At 29.6% G+C, this 20,582-nt stretch overlaps 1 protein-coding gene across 1 annotated transcript in view; it reads right to left on the bottom strand.

Moving 5' to 3' along the window:
- The window catches only part of LOC142320441 (protein unzipped-like), a 75,002-nt gene that overhangs the window by 17,742 nt on the left and 36,678 nt on the right, over positions 1-20,582 (bottom strand). The window contains exon 2 of the mRNA XM_075358216.1: positions 3,705-3,903. Within this exon, the coding sequence (XP_075214331.1) occupies positions 3,705-3,903 (199 nt within the window). The remainder of the gene's footprint in view (positions 1-3,704; positions 3,904-20,582) is intronic.

Raw genomic sequence — 20,582 nt, 5'->3', positions numbered from 1 at the left:
ATTTGCCGCAATACCTCTTCATTTGTCACTTTATCCACCCATCTGATTTTTAACATTCTCCTATAGCCCCGCATTTCAAAAGCTTCTAATCTTTTCTTCTCTGATACTCCGATCGTCCAAGTTTCACTTCCATATAAAGCGATACTCCAAACATATACTTTCAAAAATCTTTTCCTGACATTTAAATTAATTTTTGATGTAAACAAATTATATTTCTTACTGAAGGCTCGTTTCGCTTTTGCTATTCGGCATTTTATATCGCTCCTGCTTCGTCCATCTTTAGTAATTCTACCTCCCAAATAACAAAATTCTTCTACCTCCATAATCTTTCCTCCTCCTATTTTCATAATTACCAGATGGGTTCGTTATAGATATATAAGAAAGACTCAAAATATTAAAGTAAAATTACAAGTTATGTTACGGATAATTAAAATAAATGGTAGTTACGATTTAGAGAAATATATTTAAGTCTACAATTTAATTATTTTTTTTTACACAAAAAATCTAACCGAAACATAAAATACAGGTAATTTTTTATGTAAATCCTAAAGTAGTTAAAACTGTTTTGAATCCATATGTTCTGATGTATATGCACTATTCCTTACCAATTTTTCTTACTTTTACAAATATGTAGGCAATATATATCTAAAGTTAAAGAAGTAATCCTGCTACTGAACTCCTAGTGAATTATCTTTATACATTCAAAAATTATCTTTAATAAATATACACCGTAAATGTTAAATTATAGCAAAGGTTTATTGAAACAATGAGTAATTCACCTTTGTTTTCATCAAAGTTATTTACAATTTTTTTTAACGATAATCCCATTAAATCCTTTCCATCTAAATTTATATCAGATAAGAAAAAATAGAAAATTAAATAACCAATTAAAAAGAAAATTTAAACCCTTGATTAGGGTTCTCAAGTTACCAGATATCAGTTGATTTGCCTTCGCAAATTTAAGTACATATTTATGGTAACCCTTAAAATAAATTTGAAATAAAATGAATGAATAAATTTACGCGTAAAAAAATGAAGTTTAGCAAATGTTCTCTCCAGTAAAAATTATTTTTCACCACACGTCAAGACCCAGGGGAACACACATGGAGGGCAACTAAAAAAATTAAATAAAAAGGGGAAGCTCACATTTCATTTTAAGGAGAATTAAAAAATCTTATGTGGATACCACGACCTCCTTGTACCCCTATTAAATTACATAAACACATTTTTTTTAAATAAAATGTACATAACATTTTATTTCATTCATAACTTCTGATATTTTTGTTATTGTTATTATTGAATTACTATTTATCGTATTTTTTTTTTTTACAATCTGAGGTTAATAATTAATAATAAATCAATATATTTGAATTAAAAAAAAAAAAAGTAAAAAAGGGGATGAAGTCTGATTCGAACCGAATTGCCTTTACCTTATAAGATCCAAATATTTCATTAATTAAAATTTCATTTAGCTATAGCTCTGGAAGCAATGAAAATAAATACCGCATGATAAATCGTTGAAAATCTCTCAATGAGGGCTTATTACGGCAGTTAAGAAAAAATCCAAAATCCAAAGTTTTTGGATTTTGGGCCTCTTTGGACACTTCTGGTTCCGTCCATTTTAGTTAAAAGAGTAGGTGCACAACTATATGTTACAACAATCCTAATTCCAAAATTTCAACATTCTACGGCTAATCGTTTCTGAACTATACGAGATACATACGTACCTACAGACGTCACGACGAAACTAGTCAAAATGGATTCAGGGATAATCAAAATTATTATTTTCGTTGAAATCTGAAAACCGAAATTTTTCGCGATCACAATACTTTTTACTAAAATTTTTAAACTAAATAATAAATAGTAAAAAATTAGATTTCGAAAAACCCTAAAGTTATGACAGACATTTAATGCTTTTTTTTGTTTTTTTTCCTGAAAAAATAGTTTCAAAAGTGATGGTGTACTCTACATTTTACATAACTGCTCGGCAATAAAACGCTAAAAACATAATTAGCAAATGCTCCTACTTCAAAACGATCTATTTTGAGATATGAGACCACTACTTAAGATAAGCTCTTTATTAGCCTTTTATGAAACTGGCTGTGAAATATATATTAAACGGTTGCAATTTTGGTTAGGGTTGTCATAAGCTGAAGTTTCTTAGTTAAAATTTTGTTTTTCTGTGACCTTTAAACCTATCCTTTTCTATTTAAAATTTTTGAGATGTCTCCTACGGGAGCTTGAGGGAATATGGTGGCTAAAAAACGTTTTAAGGCAGGGGATTTGCGAAGTTTCTTTCTTTAATGGTTGAACATAGTAAAGTCTTACCCTCAAACGTCTGGAGATGATTTTCAGTCATCTGATATCTGGTATTTTGAGAATTAACTCGCGCAGATTATTGAAATCATGCCTCGTCTTACATTGGACACAGCATCGGGTTTATCTGTCCATTGATAATGTTTTTGAGAAGCCTGTTGCAATAATTAAGATGTTTTGGTTTGCCTATTCTCATAAGTTATAGCACAGTTGTTACACGATACGGAATAGAATTTAAATCGTGAAGAATCTTAAGGCAAGATGTGAATTTTGCCTCGTTGTTGTGAAAACAACAAAAATTTTACGTATAGATTTTTTCAGATCGGTAGAAACTCTTCGTTAAACATCGGCTATTCCCTCTGAAGTACTAATGGAAGGTTTCCTAGTTCGTATTGTGTTTTGAAAACAAACCCGCTGTCCGCCATTTTTAAAGGTATCATGTACACCACTCTTTGCTGGGATATTATACTTTCTTTCTTTTTCTGTTTAGCCTCCAGAACCACGTAAGGTATTACTTCAGAGGATAACATATATGAGTGTAAATGAAGTATAGTCTTGTACGGTCTCAGGTCGACTGTTCCTGAGATGTGTGGTTAATTGAAACCCAACCACCAAAGAACACCGGTATCCACGATCTTGTATTCAAATCCGTGTAAAAGTAACCGCCTTTACTAAGATTTGAACCTTAAAACTCTCCGCTTCGCAATCAGCTGATTTGCGAAGACGCGTTCATAACTGGACCAACCCGGTGGATCATCTGGGATTCGGAAATTTTACCGCGTTTCGTAAAAGGATCCAGAACGTACATAAGCATCCATTATTGTAACCCTTTCGTCGATCGAATGAAACATTTTAGAAAACGCAACTACAAAAAACGAAACTGTAATGCGTGACTGACAGTAGACTAGATTAGTGACATACTCAACCGCTAGTGGCGCTAGTAGTAGTAGTAGCAGCAGCAGCAGCGATTTATATGTGGCCGCAAATGAATGCAGTTCGAGCCGGCTCGGTTCGGTTTTATAATTCACCGATATATATTACTTAAATTTAAATTTACCAACAAATAAGGTGAGCTGATACTATTTAATAACATCTCATATATACATCCTTGTTTTAATTGGCATTTTAAAACCCGTTTCCTCCTCCATTTTTTTTCGTTTAAACGGGAAAAATTTGTGCGATTTTTACGACCGGAAGATCTTACCGCAGCCATCCGCCTTACTATACGGCATTAGCAGTAAAATATACATGTATAAATTAACGATCATTCATTCATTTTATTTATATAACTGCTACAACCAATAAATTATTTATATTATTATTTTTTTTTTTGTTATTAATAAATTACTTAATTCTTTTATTATTAAAGAAATTTTTTCTACGGATACCTGGTAATATTTCTTCAGTAGCTATGACTGGTGATTCTGGTCTTTGTCCATTCGTTTCACTGACCCATCGTAATGTTGTTGATGTAACTAATTGGCCGTAAGATGACAATATATGTACACTACTATCGCTTAAGCCGTGAACTTGTACCGACCAATAACAGCAAACGGTCGTTATAAATGCAACTTGTAATAACTTCATCTGCAACATAAAAAAGAAAAAAAGAGTAATAACAACATAATAGTAAAAAACTGCAAGTACTATATATGTTTATCATCTACAAACACGTTTTGTTTATAAAACGATTTAATATTAATGTTTAATTAGTATGATATGACTAATACGTATGACTAATTGTTTATATTTAATCTCATTAAGGATTCATGTTTAATGTCGTAATAATCTAAAAAAAAAATAATAATAAATTTACACGATTTTCTTATCTATAAATTGTTTTAAGTGTTTATATTGCCCATATTAAATACAGCATGTTGGAATTTGTTTGCATTATTCACATGGGAACTTGGCTAGTCGAACTAGGATCGGCGATGTTTAAATATTAAAGCTGGAATTTAATACACAAATGGGAGTGTAATATATATATATTTATATTACACTCCTATGTGTAATATATACCTGTTACATGTTTTTTAGTACATTTAAAAAAATTCTTTTTTCAGGCAAATTTGCAAAAAGAGAATGTTTTTGGAATTATCATTTCTTCGAATACAACTCGCAAAATCCTAAACCAATTTATATTTTGAAGTAATATTATTCTTAACACTGATTTAAATAAACCTGCTGTATTAATTTAATTATTTTTACCTTTTTTTAATCTTCTTATGAAAACATGAATTCTTTTTAAGTACATCACGCGAGCTGATACTGTGCAGTGTTGTCGGATTTTTTAACGTATTCAATTTTATAAATTAATGACAACGAAAGTGTGAATTATGATAAATAATTTTTTATATATATGGAAGCTGTCAGAAGAGAAGGGCCTATCTATTGTGACCATATTCCTTTCAGGTAGCTCTTTTATAAAGTTGGTTGTTTATAACGATCTGGCAACACTGAATCACTTGATTCTACGTCCCTCATTCATGAAATAATAATAATAATATATCTTTTTTTTTAATAAAAAATATGCTCATTATAATTTTACTTTAATTAAATATAATTTAATTCATTACTGTTATTTTATAATGAAGCCCCAACACAGTGCACAAATATATATATCTACGAGTTACAGAGGAATATTTAAAAAAAAATTGTTTTAATAACAATCGAAACGTATAAATATAAAAGTTAAAAAATTTAACATCTTGAATTTTTTTTTATATACAATCAACGGTAAATAACGTAGCAAAAAATTTTAAACAATCTAATTATGGATTTTGATGACTGTAATACTCCAAATTAATGATGATTGGAATCTTGAATTATTAAAACTAATTAGACACCATTAAATTGGTTTAAGTATAACTTTTTTTTTATTTTATCAGTGAAGTTATACCCAAGTTTAAATTCCTGTAATTAATTTGATTAGAATTCATTGTTTAAATTAGCATTACAAATAGTAATATATTTTACTTATTGTGAATAACATCACTTTTTTAAACATCAGATAAAATTAAATATTTAATATCTTGTGTTTAAATAATATTTGTACGCTCAAAAAATTTTCAATTACGAATAATTTTTAAATCATTTGTATCTACACGTGTTTATATTTTAAATAACTAATGCGGTTTTAATCTGATCTATTTTCTATTTTTTAATTACATATTTTATTGTGCTAATCTGATCAAAGTTTTACCGTGGTTTTTTTTTATCCGTGCAGGCGAATGGTAGAATAGTTCCTTCTGTTTATCTGTGGACTAGCATATCTACGAATTCCTGAAGCGGGATTATACACTAATCAGAATAAAATATTTATTTATTTTTAACCTCTATGCAGTTGCTTAGAAAGTTCAGCGACGTTGTTGCCAGTTATTTCCCCCTCCCCTTTTATTATTAGTAAAAAAGACAAAAAAAACTTTTGCTTTTAATTTGTTTTTTTTTTTTTGTTATATTATTATTATTATTATTATTATTATTATTATTATTATTACTACTTAATAATTTTATTATTTTTAACAGTTTACATCAGATAAAAATACTAAACAATAAAGTATAAAACTTATGGTAGAATACTTTATATAGGTCAATATTAATTTATTATTTACCATAAATGTAGTAAATTATTTTGTCAAGGAGAAAATACAATGTTGACAATAAAATTAAGCAATGATAATATATTGGTTATTATAAATACTTTGGAAACTTCCCAAACTTACCGCTTTGTATTTTATGAATTATTAGTACGTGTTTATGTGCTTTACACACGCGCGCGCGCATGTTTGTTACTTAAATTGTTAAACGTTAACACTGTAATGCGCAATATAAGAATATTATAAAGCAATATTATAAGATATCCAAATTATTTATTAAATTGAACTAAAAATCGTACTCCTTGTCTTCAATTAAATTAATTTTTATGTGGGGTGACTAAAAAAAGAAATGGAGAGATTTTAAGGACGCGCTCTACAAATTAAAATAAAGAAAAAAGTTCAAAAAATATGGATGTGGAAATGCTTTCTTCTTCGGTTATGGCTAGCGAAAAATTACGCCCGATTTCTTTTCCTAAGTAAAATAAGCCATTCTTAAATCCTTTGAATGTAAATTAAGTTGTAAATTTGATGGTTGCATATGGTTCCTAAAACAATTCAATAAAATAGATCCCAGAACTGCATTTTTAGTAATTTTTGATAAAATTATTGTAAAACTAAACGGAATATTGTACAAACAATGAGGTTGGGCTTTTTGAACAATTATTGTAATACGTTTTTATTTACTTATTTTAAAAATTGATTTTGTTTCTAGATATTTTCGATTATTGGAATAATTCTTGCTTTGGTTTCAAATTATATTACAGTATTTTCCTGTTAAACGTTTAATAAAAATTAAATTTTCGTAAACTCTTTTTCACGTTCAGTTGACATAAATTTTTTCACATTTATTTTTCTACAAATTTATTGCGAAATTTTATCTGTTTACAAGATATGTAACGAAGTTATTTTACGTCAAAACTAAAAAAATTGTTTTTGTGCCAGTAAATTATTGTGTTTTACAATAATTATTGAAAAAGTTAGAAGAAATACAGTTCTGGGACTTTTTTTATTAAATCTTTTTATTGATGACTTTACTGACTTTATTGATTCTTAAGTCAAAATGTACAGGAAACGATGAAATTTACTCAAGCATTTATGTTCGAAGAATTTTAGTAAGGCTTTATGTTAGTTTGAATAAGAAATCCGGACGAAATTTTTCGCAAAATGTAACTAAAAAACGAAACGTTTCCGGATTCTTTTATACACTTTTTTCATTATTTTCATTTAAATTTAAATGAAATAAATTTCTGTGTCTTTCTAAGATACCAGATGCCTTAAAACATATATTAACATAAGCATTTTGTATACATATTTAAAAGTACTGAGACCTGTGATGATCTGTTATTTTCCTAATGTTTGTTTTTTTTTACTTTTTTTCTTCCCATATTTTGATTTCATTTAAAAATTAGGACCTGTATTTTTATTATTTTTTTTAAATGTACTAGGATTGAATCCGGTTTAAAATTTAAATGGAATTCAGCGTAACTAGTGATAATAATTAATTCTGATTTCATTGAAGTTATAATTAGTTAATGGTAAAATCAATTACCATCTTACGTACCGACAATTATAATTTAAAACATTACGTGTACTAAAAATAAATAGTAGTTATAAACAACCAATAGACTATTGGTTAAACTTTGGATACAGATACGAAATTATTTATGGATGCTTAAAAAAAAAACTGTACAACCATCCAATAGTTCCATGAAGAAATTTTTATCCACATTAAACTATTTAAAAGATGCAATCCAACATTAAATTAAGGATGAAGTGGTTGATACTTTAACACATTATACAATTATAGAAATATGCGATGTTCAGGAACTTCTTATCGAGTGCTTTTTAATTTGTTTAAGAAAAACAAGTTTTTACAGGTTTTCTTCATACTTCCTTTTCAGAATCCTTGAATAGGTTAAACTAGATAAATACATTGGAAATACAGTACTACGTATTTCATTTTGTATTTTTTTAATCACTGGAAATATTTCTTAAAAACATCCGTATTATAAGCGATACAATTTTAATATTAAAAAAAGATTAATAAATTTCATTAAACTGATGGAATTTAAATTTAATTTGGCCAGATTATAAATTGCACACTGATTTACTGATAAAAATATTTTTTTGAATTCAAAATTATAAAAATATATACGAACGATGATGCTTAAAAATTCAGATTTTGTCCTTAAAAAAAATAGTTTATCTAACTATACATAAAATACTAGAATTTATAACAAAATAAAAAATATATATATATATTTTTTAACAGGAAACTAAACTTTTTTTATACAAACTTGTGCAACGGTATACGATGAAAATAAAAATAAATAAACAAGATAAACAAACAGCTAATCGAACGTTAGGAAAGAACGCGATGTGATTGCAAAATCAAGTAGAAAGATCAGTCTGTAATCACAGAATCGGTCACCGGTTAAATAAATGAATGAATTCATCGATTGATGGAGAGAGGGGAAAAATAACGGTTTTTAAACCAGTTTTAACCATATCCGTGTATCTTATTAACCATTTTCAATAATACTGTGTGTATATATATATATATATATACAATGTGAGATACAAACCAGACGTGTGTCGATTAGATTACGATGTGATTTCTAGTTAATTTATCTAGAATTAAAATTAAACGACGTATAATATTTTACCTTGGTCATCATAATTTCATTTCCTCTTATAAAGCGATATCTTTGTATACTTTTTATGTTTTTTAATTCATTCTAAGAATAAAATAAAATGTTTCTTATAAAACTAGTAGAAAACATAATAATGCCACTAGTATCCTTTCTTCCTGTTTCTGTTCTTCAAGTAAAAAGATTAAATCCTGTTTATTTATAGATTACTTCTTTTAAAATAATTATTCATTCATTATACTAAATATATGCAGATTTCATGAGTCAAAAACTGGTTTTTTTATTATTTTTTTGAAAAATCTACTTCTTTACATTTAATTTAGTATAACCATTTATAGAGATAAGAGATAGTCTTAATAGTGAGTGTTACCAATTAATTATATATATATTTTTTACTTTATAAAGTTTATTCAACTTTGGTATACTGAAATATAAATAAAAGTCTATTGATTCATAATAAAATAAAACAAATAACAGTGAATTGTAAAAAAAAAGCAAAAAAAAATCTATGATTGTTTATTTTATATAACATTACCTAAATCATAAAGTTATCAATACTTATTTTATCAGGGTAGTATATATATATATATATACATATATATGACATGTCTATCTATGAGCGATTTCCTTTACGACAGTTTAGTAAATTCTAAGGTTGCATTTTAGTATCTGAATGAAAAGCGACCTGTTTTAGCAAATACAGGTTGTCCAGGTCGTGTTGGGGTGTTGGGTAAACTTGAGGGATTTATTCAGGACATCAAAATAAACAAAACGTTCATCTGTGTACCTCGCTTTACTTCCCTCTCACAAACATTTCGTTATTTAAATAAAAATGTATATCTTCAGAACGATATTTATATGAAATTTTATGTACATATACTGACATCATCTTCAAAAAAAATAAAGTTTGAAAGTTCAAAAAATGCCGGTCATTAAATTCTTTTTATCACTAATAGCTTCGTAAATATCAATTTTATCTTATCAGATAAAATATAAAACCTTTTATTATGAACAATCTAATTTGTTCAAATCGTACGATAAAATAGTGAAATATGGCTAAAATTATTAAAGTGGTCCCCAAAAATTATGTAGTCTGACAATTATGTACCCGTTTTCACCTCCTTCATTAGGCTAAAAATAATTACCATAATTAAGTAATAATAAAACAGGTCTAAAATGGTGGACAATTGAAGCGTCATAGGGCATTTATCCGCATGAACATTTTGATGTTCTTAAGTTTAGCCAACACTTACGGGTTATCTGTATATTATCCGGTCATCATAAAATTATAAATAAATAATTTGCTTTCCCTTTTTCTTAATACAATTACCCGAATGTCGTCAGAAATTTTAGATGAAATGAATTACCATTACACAAAAGAGATCCTTGAATATTTTTCTTCATTGCCGATTTAGAGACATTGTTTCCTTGTATTTGTATTTTAAAAAGTTTTACCCTATAGGTTTATTTTCAGCCGTTAGGTTTATCACATGTCAAACGTTCTTCGGTACAACCCATAGGGAGCTTTCCCCTCTTACCCAGATACGCTAAAGTTTTTTTATAAGTCCTCGCTCCTTCGACTCGGTAAGAACTGTATCCGTAGAACTAAAAATAAGGATAAAAGGATATGAGGAAAAAGATCGGGCAGTAAGAAAGGGCGGTCTACCTTTGAAAGGACCGTCAAAGTTCTTAATAGACGAACAACCCCACCCTGCAGGGAAATTCAAAAGTCTTCCACAAGACGGTGAGCACTTATCCTACCCGGTCACTGTCATTTAGGAGATCGCCCGTTTCAACTATTCCCAGATGGGAAAAGTACAATATTGATTGCTAATATAACTTGCAAAAAAACGTAGGATTTTTTAATAATATTTTTTCACTATTACTTAGATACTTAATTAATGATTTTGTTTTCTTTTTTGTTTTTTTATAAACAGCTGTATGCATTCAAAATCAATTTAAATTAAAAGCTACTGGTTTTTAATTATAGTACAGGCAATTTGTCATCAAAATAGGCTGTATTTAAAAAATCCTTACCTACCGATTGATCTTTTGTCCATGCGTTAGGGGTGATGAGGTAACCCAGATTTTTAACATCCCCCTCCCATAGATTTTTGAAAAACTCGAAAAACTCAAAAAGTTTTTGAAATGCGTTTTTCTCTGAATCTATGCATTTTATAGAAAGATTTTACAAACAAAAAATGTAGAGGACATTCTCCTCTACAATTAATGTTTTTGAAGTTATGCCGTATAATTTGAAATTGAAATACTAGGTGGCGGTGAAGTTGTAAAAAAACGTTGTAAACGAGTAGACCGGTTTCGAACACGTGCCCAATTCACAACATTTTCACACTTTCACAAGCTACAGCTCCAAAGCGGTAACTCGTACAAGAAAATTGTTTAAATAAAATTTGTCTGTTTTTTTTGAGATTAACAACTTTTTAAAATGCAATACAGACGAAAAACAATTTTTTCCGGTGAAAAAACCGAAAAATCACGTTTTTTACAACTTCAGCGTCACCTAGTATTTCAATTTCAAATTATACGGCATATCTTCACAAAGACATTAATTGTAGAGGAGAATGTCCTCTACTTTTTTTGTTTGTAAAACTTTTCCCTAAAATGCATAGATTCAGAGAAAAACGCATTTCAAAAACTTTTTGAGTTTTTCAAAAATCTATGGGAGGGGGGATGTTAAAAATCTGGAGTTAAGCTTCCCTCATCACCCCTAACATATGGAAAAATCAATCGGTAGGTAAGGATTTTCAAATAAAAATACAAATTGACTGTACTATTAGGTTTATTTTTTAACAAACTATTTCGATATATTTGTGTAATAAATTTCCTTCAATTTATTTTTAATTACATGTCATATTAATTATTTTTCTAAACGATTTAAAATTTTTACTTTTCCGATTGTATAGTTACACTATTTACGTGTGTTGGCTTGTTCTTTGTTGTTAGATATTTTCAGATTGGATTGACATTTCTGTATTATATAGGACATTGATGTCATTTAATTTTGGTCGCTGTCAATCAAGCGTACGGTAACATACTGACATTATGGTTTCCATAACTCAAAATTTTAGTCAACGAGTAGGTATTATTTCCAAATAATTTGATAGCCCACGGGGTGGTCTAGCGATTAACTCAGCTGTTTAACACCTGATTTACGAAATCGAAGGTTCTGAGGTTTAAATCCTAGTAAACGTTAGTCGCTTTTATACGGATTTAAATTCTAGACTGCAAAGTCTAGAAATTCTAGACTACCAAAGTACCGGTGTATTTTGGTAGTTCTTTCTTTCTTTTTCCTGTTTAGCCTCCGGTAACTACCGTTTAGATAATTCTTCAGAGGATGAATGAGGATGATATGTATGAGTGTAAATGAAGTGTATTCTTGTACATTCTCAGTTCGACCGTTCCTGAGATGTGTGGTTAATTGAAACCCAACCGCCAAAGAACACCGGTATCCACGATCTAGTATTCAAATCCGTGTAAAAATAACTGGCTTTACTAGGACTTGAACGCTGTAACTCTCGACTTCCAAATCAGTTGATTTGGGAAGACGCGTTAACCACTAGACCAACCCGGTGGGTGTACTTTGGTAGTTCGGGTTCAATTAACCACACGTCTCAGGAATGGTCGGCTTGAGTCTGTACAACATTACACTTAGATGACATTTTCATGTCACAGATATCATTCTCATCTCATCGGGTCGCGAGGGGGTAGCTTTACTGTTCACTAGCGGGACAGATTGCAACGTACACATGAGGAAAAAAATTTTAATACTTTTAGGTATTTATGATATTTCACAAGGTCTTCGATCTTATTTAAAACCCCAAAAAGGGGGGCAGAAAAACGCTATTTTGTCATTTATAGAATGAAATTTCATTTAGGGGTAGGAGTATTCTTCTCCCACACTGCCTAATTTAATATCGTTTTACTTGGTATCTTCCAACTGGATCAACCGATTTTTAAGAAATTTTACATTTTGATTTCTGGTCATCGACACATTTAATTTTTTTTTAGTTCAGTTATCTTACTGAACAGATGTAAAGTTACTGTTCTTTATAATAATAATAAAAATAATTAAATGATTTTAAAGTTTTTAAAATTATTTTTTATTATTATTTTATTTTAACTTTTAAATATATAGTCGCATTTGCACAATTGTAACAGATCGTTAAATATACATATATTCAATGAAAATCGATATTTTTATTTTGCCGTAATAAAAGAAAAAAAAATTGTCCTTCTTTTGTGTATTATTGTATAACGGACTTTTTTAATGAAAAACGATTAGTATTACTATTACTAAGTAATGTAAAATTTAATTTATTACCTGGATTATGAATATTCTAACAAAATTTACGATCGCTTCTACGTATTATAAATTCGCTTACTGTGCATGTATTTCACAACTAATTTACATATTAGAAATTTCAGCATTTGAGTATGTAATAATCATTAATTTTATTGTTTACAAATCAGTAAATTATCTATATTAGGTTTAGTTAAGGGTAATTTAAAAGGGAAGACTAAACTGAGCAACACTATTTTTTATCTATTATTTTTTATTAATATACAGTTGTATTGTAATTACGTTATCAATATCGATCGATGCATTTATACTAATTAAACGCATATATTATTGTAAACTATACGTTATACTTATAAATCCAACTTTTTTTTTTTTTGTCTTCAGTCATTTGACTGGTTTGATGCAGCTCTCCAAGATTCCCTATCTAGTGCTAGTCGTTTCATTTCAGTATACCCTCTACATCCTACATCCCCAACAATTTGTTTTACATACTCCAAACGTGGCCTGCCTACACAATTTTTCCCTTCTACCTGTCCTTCCAATATTAAAGCGACTATTCCAGGATGCCTTAGTATGTGGCCTATAAGTCTGTCTCTTCTTTTAACTATATTTTTCCAAATGCTTCTTTCTTCATCTATTTGCCGCAATACCTCTTCATTTGTCACTTTATCCACCCGTCTGATTTTTAACATTCTCCTATAGCACCGCATTTCAAAAGCTTCTAATCTTTTCTTCTCAGATACTCCGATCGTCCAAGTTTCACTTCCATATAAAGCGACGCTCCAAACATACACTTTCAAAAATCTTTTCCTGACATTTAAATTAATTTTTGATGTAAACAACTTATATTTCTTACTGAAGGCTCGTTTAGCTTGTGCTATTCGGCATTTTATATCGCTCCTGCTTCGTCCATCTTTAGTAATTTTACTTCCCAAATAACAAAATTCTTCTACCTCCATAATCTTTTCTCCTCCTATTTTCACATTCAGCGGTCCATCTTTGTTATTTCTACTACATTTCATTACTTTTGTTTTGTTCTTGTTTATTTTCACGCGATAGTTCTTGCGTAGGACTTCATCTATGCCGTTCATTGTTTCTTCTAAATCCTTTTTACTCTTGGCTAGAATTACTATATCATCAGCAAATCGTAGCATCTTTATCTTTTCCCCTTGTACTGTTACTCCGAATCTAAATTGTTCTTTAACATCATTAACTGCTAGTTCCATGTAAAGATTAAAAAAATCTTTAAAAAAAAAAATCTTAAAAAAAAAATTTTTTAAATCTTAAAAAAATCAAATCCAACTTATTGTACAATAAAAAACAAATAATTAATAATTATTCTAAAGTGAACTAATTAAAATATGAAAATACAAAACTAGATATATATGGTATGTAGTAACAGACTATTGATTTTACGATATATTTAATAAAAATATTTTTAAAAATTTGCCGATCATCAAATGTCGTAGGTTAAGAATAATATTCATTTTCGTCATATTATTTAACTTTTTTTAGTTTCAAAATTGAAATACAAGTGTATACACAATGTCCCAGGAAGTGGTTGCAAAACGTGGTAACCGATTCAGGAAATCAAAATAATTACGGACAAATACTGGACCTGCTTAATTCTCTCTCGGCCTTTTGTATTTTTTTAAAAAAATATCTTACACGCACGTAGCTAGGATTTTTTTCGGGGGGGGGGGAGGCTAAGGAGGCTGATGATGATAAAATAATAATAATGAAAATCATTTTATATTGAAACGGTTTTTTATACTTCATTGCGTTTGAAAAATACAAAACATAAGCTTAGATTTAATACATCATTTAATACGCAAATAAGAATCATAATGTTAGTATATAATTTTTTTCTTAATCCACATTTATACTTCACACTCACACATTTACAGTCCAATAAAAGTTATGATTATTAGAAAGCTAGTCGTCGATTTTTCTTTCTCGCTGTGATATCTAAACGTTAATCAGGATTAACGGTAATATCACTATGCACCGACAAAGAAATTCAAAAACTTAATCTTCCATGCACGGTCTTGTTAAAAGTAATCGTTTTAACTCTCTTCATTGTGGAGAACGAGCGTTCATTAGTACACGTTATTACCGGAAGAGTCGTTAAAATTTTCAAGAGATAACGGATATTCGGCAAATATTTTTTATTGCAGCGATGCAGTACCTCAATCGCTTTTAGATCGGGTTTTTAATTTAATGATTTTATCTCCTCGCACCAAATAAGAAATTCCGCTTGGAGGATAGATTCAGAACATTTATTATCATAATACATCGCGAAGATTTTTAGTTCATCCGCTTTTCCAGGTATAGCTGAACCCGGCAAAAGAACTTGAAAATTTTTAAGATTCTTGGGACGCCGTCTAGCTCCCTATGCGTGTTTGGAAAGCGATAAGCAAGTGTTGCATTTTTGGCTTGCGGGAAATCCCCAGTAGTCAATTATTTTTATTAGTATTGCGTCAGAGTGAGCGCGGCGCTCACACGTCGAGTAACGGCGGGTTAAGATATATAGAATGGGATTAATGACTAGGGAGATGATTATTTATAGATTTATCAGAAATTCTGTAAAAATACTTTGAAATGTTATACGTTACGAAAATGTAAAACGCTAAAATGAATTTTTTTGGACCCAAATTACTAGATTTAACCCCTGAATGATAAAGTCTAATAATTGTAGGGCGATGGGGTCTGCAGCCTCCCGTCTGACAATTTCGGCGGGGGCTATAGCCCCCTTAGTCTCCCGTTCGCTACGTGCGTGTCTTAAGAACGGATTGATTTACTTTAATGAAATTTACTGTGCATATACCCGACAACATCTACGAGATAAATAACTTAGAAAAGTTTTATCTAGAAAATTCTAACATGGCGGCCATCAATTTTTTGATCATGTATTAATAACTTCACTAATCGAATTAAAAATAATTAATAATAATTTCTCTTATTAATAATAATGGAAACGGCACAAAAGTCATATCAGAACTATTTATCAACCGGTTCTAATAAATTAATTATCATTTTGTTGGCTTAACATTTTATCTATTTTCACCGGTAGGCCTTCAGTGGTCGGGCTGAAGAAGAATCTAACCGGAAGAAAGGCGCAAATAAATTGCGTCACCCAAAGTCAGCCCAAGTAACTATTTTTCAATTTGATCGGTAAGGATCGGAACGAAATCCACGATTCCAACCGCAAACAAAACTAATGTATACCCGATATTAAACAAACAAATACCCGCCCGTTTAAAAGAAAGACCTAGCAGCAATGGACGTTGTCCAGGTTCTGCGATTAGTAGGGGTATATAAATCTCCCATTTACCTTGCGTTCCGTCTCGTCCCTAATAAATCAAATTGGATGAAACTAATATTTACAGTGTTATTCATTTTTATCGATAGTTTTGGAGTTTTGTAAAAAGTTAGTTAAATGTAGTGACAAAAAAAAATTCGGTAGATTTCGGGTTTTTTCATACACTATCAATTTTTAAAATAATATGTAATTCTACATATGCAGTTATTTGCTTAAATGACCGTTTTAATTTAGTCTATAGCCGATCAGCTGCATTAATAAAGCTTATTAATCGATTGCAGCATCTCGAAAAGTTCAACAGCCTAATAACATAGGAAATAAATATTCATGTAAAATTAACGTTTTTTTTGAAGGTAATGACAAACTTTTTATTGCTGGAAAAAATCTAATTTAAGCTCAATAAATATTAATACATAACATTCGCATGTAAATTAGTTTTTATATATGTATATATATCACATTAAAATATGCTAATTATCAAATTCTGGTAACCGGTTTTGTTTTTATTTATTACATTATTAATGATAAATTAATATCTGTCAATGATTATATTCATATATCGATTTATTATAAATATACATGTTACAATAACGAATTTTTTTTAGCTTAATATTATTATTCTTTATTAGTAAGTTGATAATAAAATTCTTTTTATGGTGCGACTTAAAAAAAAAACTTTCTTTTTATGCTACATAATATTAGCCTTTTAAAGGGTTTGATTTATTAATTACTTTGAATTGCTATTTTAATACCTCATTGAATCGTTTATCTGTTTTATCTTAGGTAATCAGGTAAACTGGTATCGTTTCTATTTTATTATTTTGTTGAAATTTTACTTTCCCGGCTGTTTATAGCAAGGAAAATATTCATGTATTGGTTTCGGTCAAAATACGATCTCTCCTTGGAATTTTATATTGTCTAGACGTTTTTATTAAACGGGGAAATCAATTTAAAAAAAAAAAAAATCCTAAATTGTTTTAGTTTTATATGCGATAAAAAAACACAGTATATAATGTAGAAGTACTTATTTGATTTATGTAGGTTATCTTTGTAGCTTCTTTTCTCTTCCTTCATGCATTTCTCATTTTTCGGCATGGCTTCGTTTTTCCAATCTGTCCATCTTCTGTCACTAGAACTTTTATATTGTAAACTATTCTTCGGAAGTAGTCTTTATTACAACAGTCCTCTTCTTTCAAGATCCTTTTTCATCAATTTCAGGTAATTTGATTTGCTTTTTATGTATCACAGCCAGCTTTGCAAAAGATCTATTTAATCTGTTTGGGTCCATTTTGATCGTATTTCCCAAGATATTTAACCTATTTTTCGTTATAACTGTTCCTAAATTTTTTCGATTTCGGTAGATCTGCTTGTTAAATCTCAGTCTGTATTCTTTCTCTATTACCTTTGCATCAATGTTTTTCCTTTTTGATCTTGTGTAATTTTGTGAGATTGTTTAGATGTAATATTTCAGTTCGATATAGCATTTTCTACAAAACTTTATAAGTCACTGGCAACAGTGAAATATCTCTATAGTTGTTGACACCCATCTTAGAGTCTATTCTTGTATATCGGGTGTATTAGGGCTACCACCTTCCATTCTTCAGGAATTTCCTCCTCTTTCCAAACTTTCTGAAACATCCCTCTTCTGAATAGTCATCCACCAACTTCCATAATTTCGCGACTACTCCATATTATCCAGAAGCTTTATTATTTTTGAGCGATTTGATGATTTCTAATATTTCTCGCTCGGTAGGAGGGGCTGGAATTCGGATATTGCGGTTCATTGTTATTACCATTATTAATTCTCCATATAAGGTTACGGCTTATTATATGAATATCGGTTAGATTTTAGTATTTAGAAAATACCAAGCCTGATTTGAACCTAAGACTATGCAAATAAAAGATGAAAAAGCTACAGCGCCACGGAAACCGGCGAAGATATCATAAATATTTAAAATTTTATTGATTTGATCAGTTTGCATCATTCTTGATATTGTGATTATTTGTGTTTTAGGGTAGATTAACGGCCCAGCGGGTTGGTCTAGCGGTTAACTTGTCATTACAAATCGGCTAATTTCGAAGTTGAGAGTTCTAAGATTCAAATCCTAGTGAAGGCAGTTACTTTTATTCGGATTTGAATACTAGATCGTGGGTACCGGTGTTCTTTAGCGGTTGGGTTTCAATTAACTACACATCTCAGGAACGGTCGACCTAAAACTGAGCAAGACTACGTTTCATTTACATTCATAAATATCACCCTCTGAAGAAATATCTTACGGTGGAATCAATCATTCCTCTGATGCTTGAAGGAAAACGGTGGTTGTAATGAGCATCTCTTGTAAATAGAAATTCATTGTAGTAATTATTATTCCTGATATCGTATCAATATTATTTGAATATAATAAATTAAATATTTGAAAATTTGAGTACAATTTTGTTCGGGATCCCCGTTATAAAATAAAGATAACAAATACGAGAAAAAGAAGCGGGGTTATTCTGAAAGTCATTTCCGATTTCGCATTCCCAATTTTATCTACAGAATAATTGTTTCATTTTTCGTAACGTTAGACTGTGAATCTGTGAATACCGGTGTTCTTTGGTGGTTGGCTTTCAATTAACCACACGTCTCAGGTGTGGTCGGTCAAAATCTGTTCCTGATTACATGTTTACCGGCATATTTAAATTTAGATTGCTATACGTCGGCGGCTACTTTAGGCTTGGCAAGCCGGTAGTTGTAATTGCATTTGCCTATATTCACACACACGGACCCGGCATTAGCTGGAAAACTGGTTGGAGAAAACAAACAATAATTGTTCCTTTTTCGTAAATTTACGATATATCTTTGAAACTTTGTCAGTTTATATTCGTATGTTACTGGTTTATTTGCGTTATTGTCGTCCTTCGAATAAAAATTATGTCGGTAAAGAAATTGGCGTACCCAGTTTTACTAGTTTAAATTCAACCGTACCGATATTTAATTTCATCTTTAATTTTTCTAATACCAGTAATTACTCACAGCTAAGTTTTTTGTTTCATCTAAATCGTTTTATATCACTGAAGTATGTTTGTAATAAAAAAAAGCAGTTTATATTAAAATTCGGTACGACCTGATAAGTTTAATGATTACATCATCATCATTAGTATTAAACTTTAATCGATTGTTTGGAAACATTAGTACTTCACTCTATTACGTTCGTCATTAATTCAATTTTATTGTAAAGTGTAAAATTAGTTATGTCTACCGTTTACAGAACTACAACTATAAATCAATTTTGATTATAGATGAGCTCGCGGTATAAGAAATAGATCGTAAGGAACAAACGATATAATCGACAGTGGAGTACAAAAGGAGTTTTCAGTGTTTCGGAATATCAGTAACATTTATTTGAAAAGACGGTATTTCCTGTTTGAATCGTTAGTCTTAATATTATCGATGCGTTTCACATATTATTCTACGAATTTTTATCGGATGTAATAAAAAATGGTAACGAGGTTCCGAATAGTCTACGTGATCGATTACATGATGTGATGATTGTTTTAATTTACTTCGTGTATTTAATTAAGATAGAAAAGGTTGATTTTTTTATCACGTCTGTTATTTTTAAATTATTTTTTCTTAATCTTTTTAGTTAACGTAATATATCTGCACTCGAGTTGGGTTGGGATTTAAAAACTAAAGTATACATTGAAATTTTGAATAAATTTATTTACATAACAAGCTATTTATTTAATATTAAAATAAAGATACATTAATTTATACTTATGTTTGAATATTAAATGCATTTAATTCATAAGCACGACTAAATATTTTATTTATTTTGATGAGATGGTGTACTTTTTAAACAATTCTCTCTCACACTCTCTCTTTCTCTCGCTTTAGAATGATGATGAACGAAACATCACACTTAATTCGTCATTAAATATTTATTATGCACAACCATTACTCAATACTTGTTGTTTAACTTATTTACGTAATCATTTAACTGGTAGATTCTATATTAGTCATTATTTTTTATAAATAAATAATTGCAGCCGATTATAATTTATAGAAGTTACCTAACAATCATTTGTAGAGGTGTGGTTTTACAGTAAAAATAAATAAAAAAAGAAGAAGCGAAATGTTAAATTATTTACTTAGAATTGCTTATATATATTATTTTTTCATGAAAAAAATAGGGGTAAAAGGACAGCAGTTCTAGGAAATACTTCAGAATAAAGGTTGTATACTGTGTTCAGCATAAGAGCTATCCTAGCTGTTGTTTGTAGTAGTGAAATTATACTGCAGCGTCTCCGATTGTGTTAGTGCAATAAGGGACTCGGTAACTCCATTTGTTAATCCTCAACAGTATTTATATAATACTTTATCGTCTACC

Source organism: Lycorma delicatula, chromosome 2, assembly GCF_047948215.1.
Source record: "Lycorma delicatula isolate Av1 chromosome 2, ASM4794821v1, whole genome shotgun sequence".
NCBI classification, from domain to species: Eukaryota; Metazoa; Arthropoda; class Insecta; order Hemiptera; family Fulgoridae; genus Lycorma; species Lycorma delicatula.
Note: the sequence above shows the minus strand (reverse complement) of the source record. Positions and strands in the feature narration are given on the sequence as shown.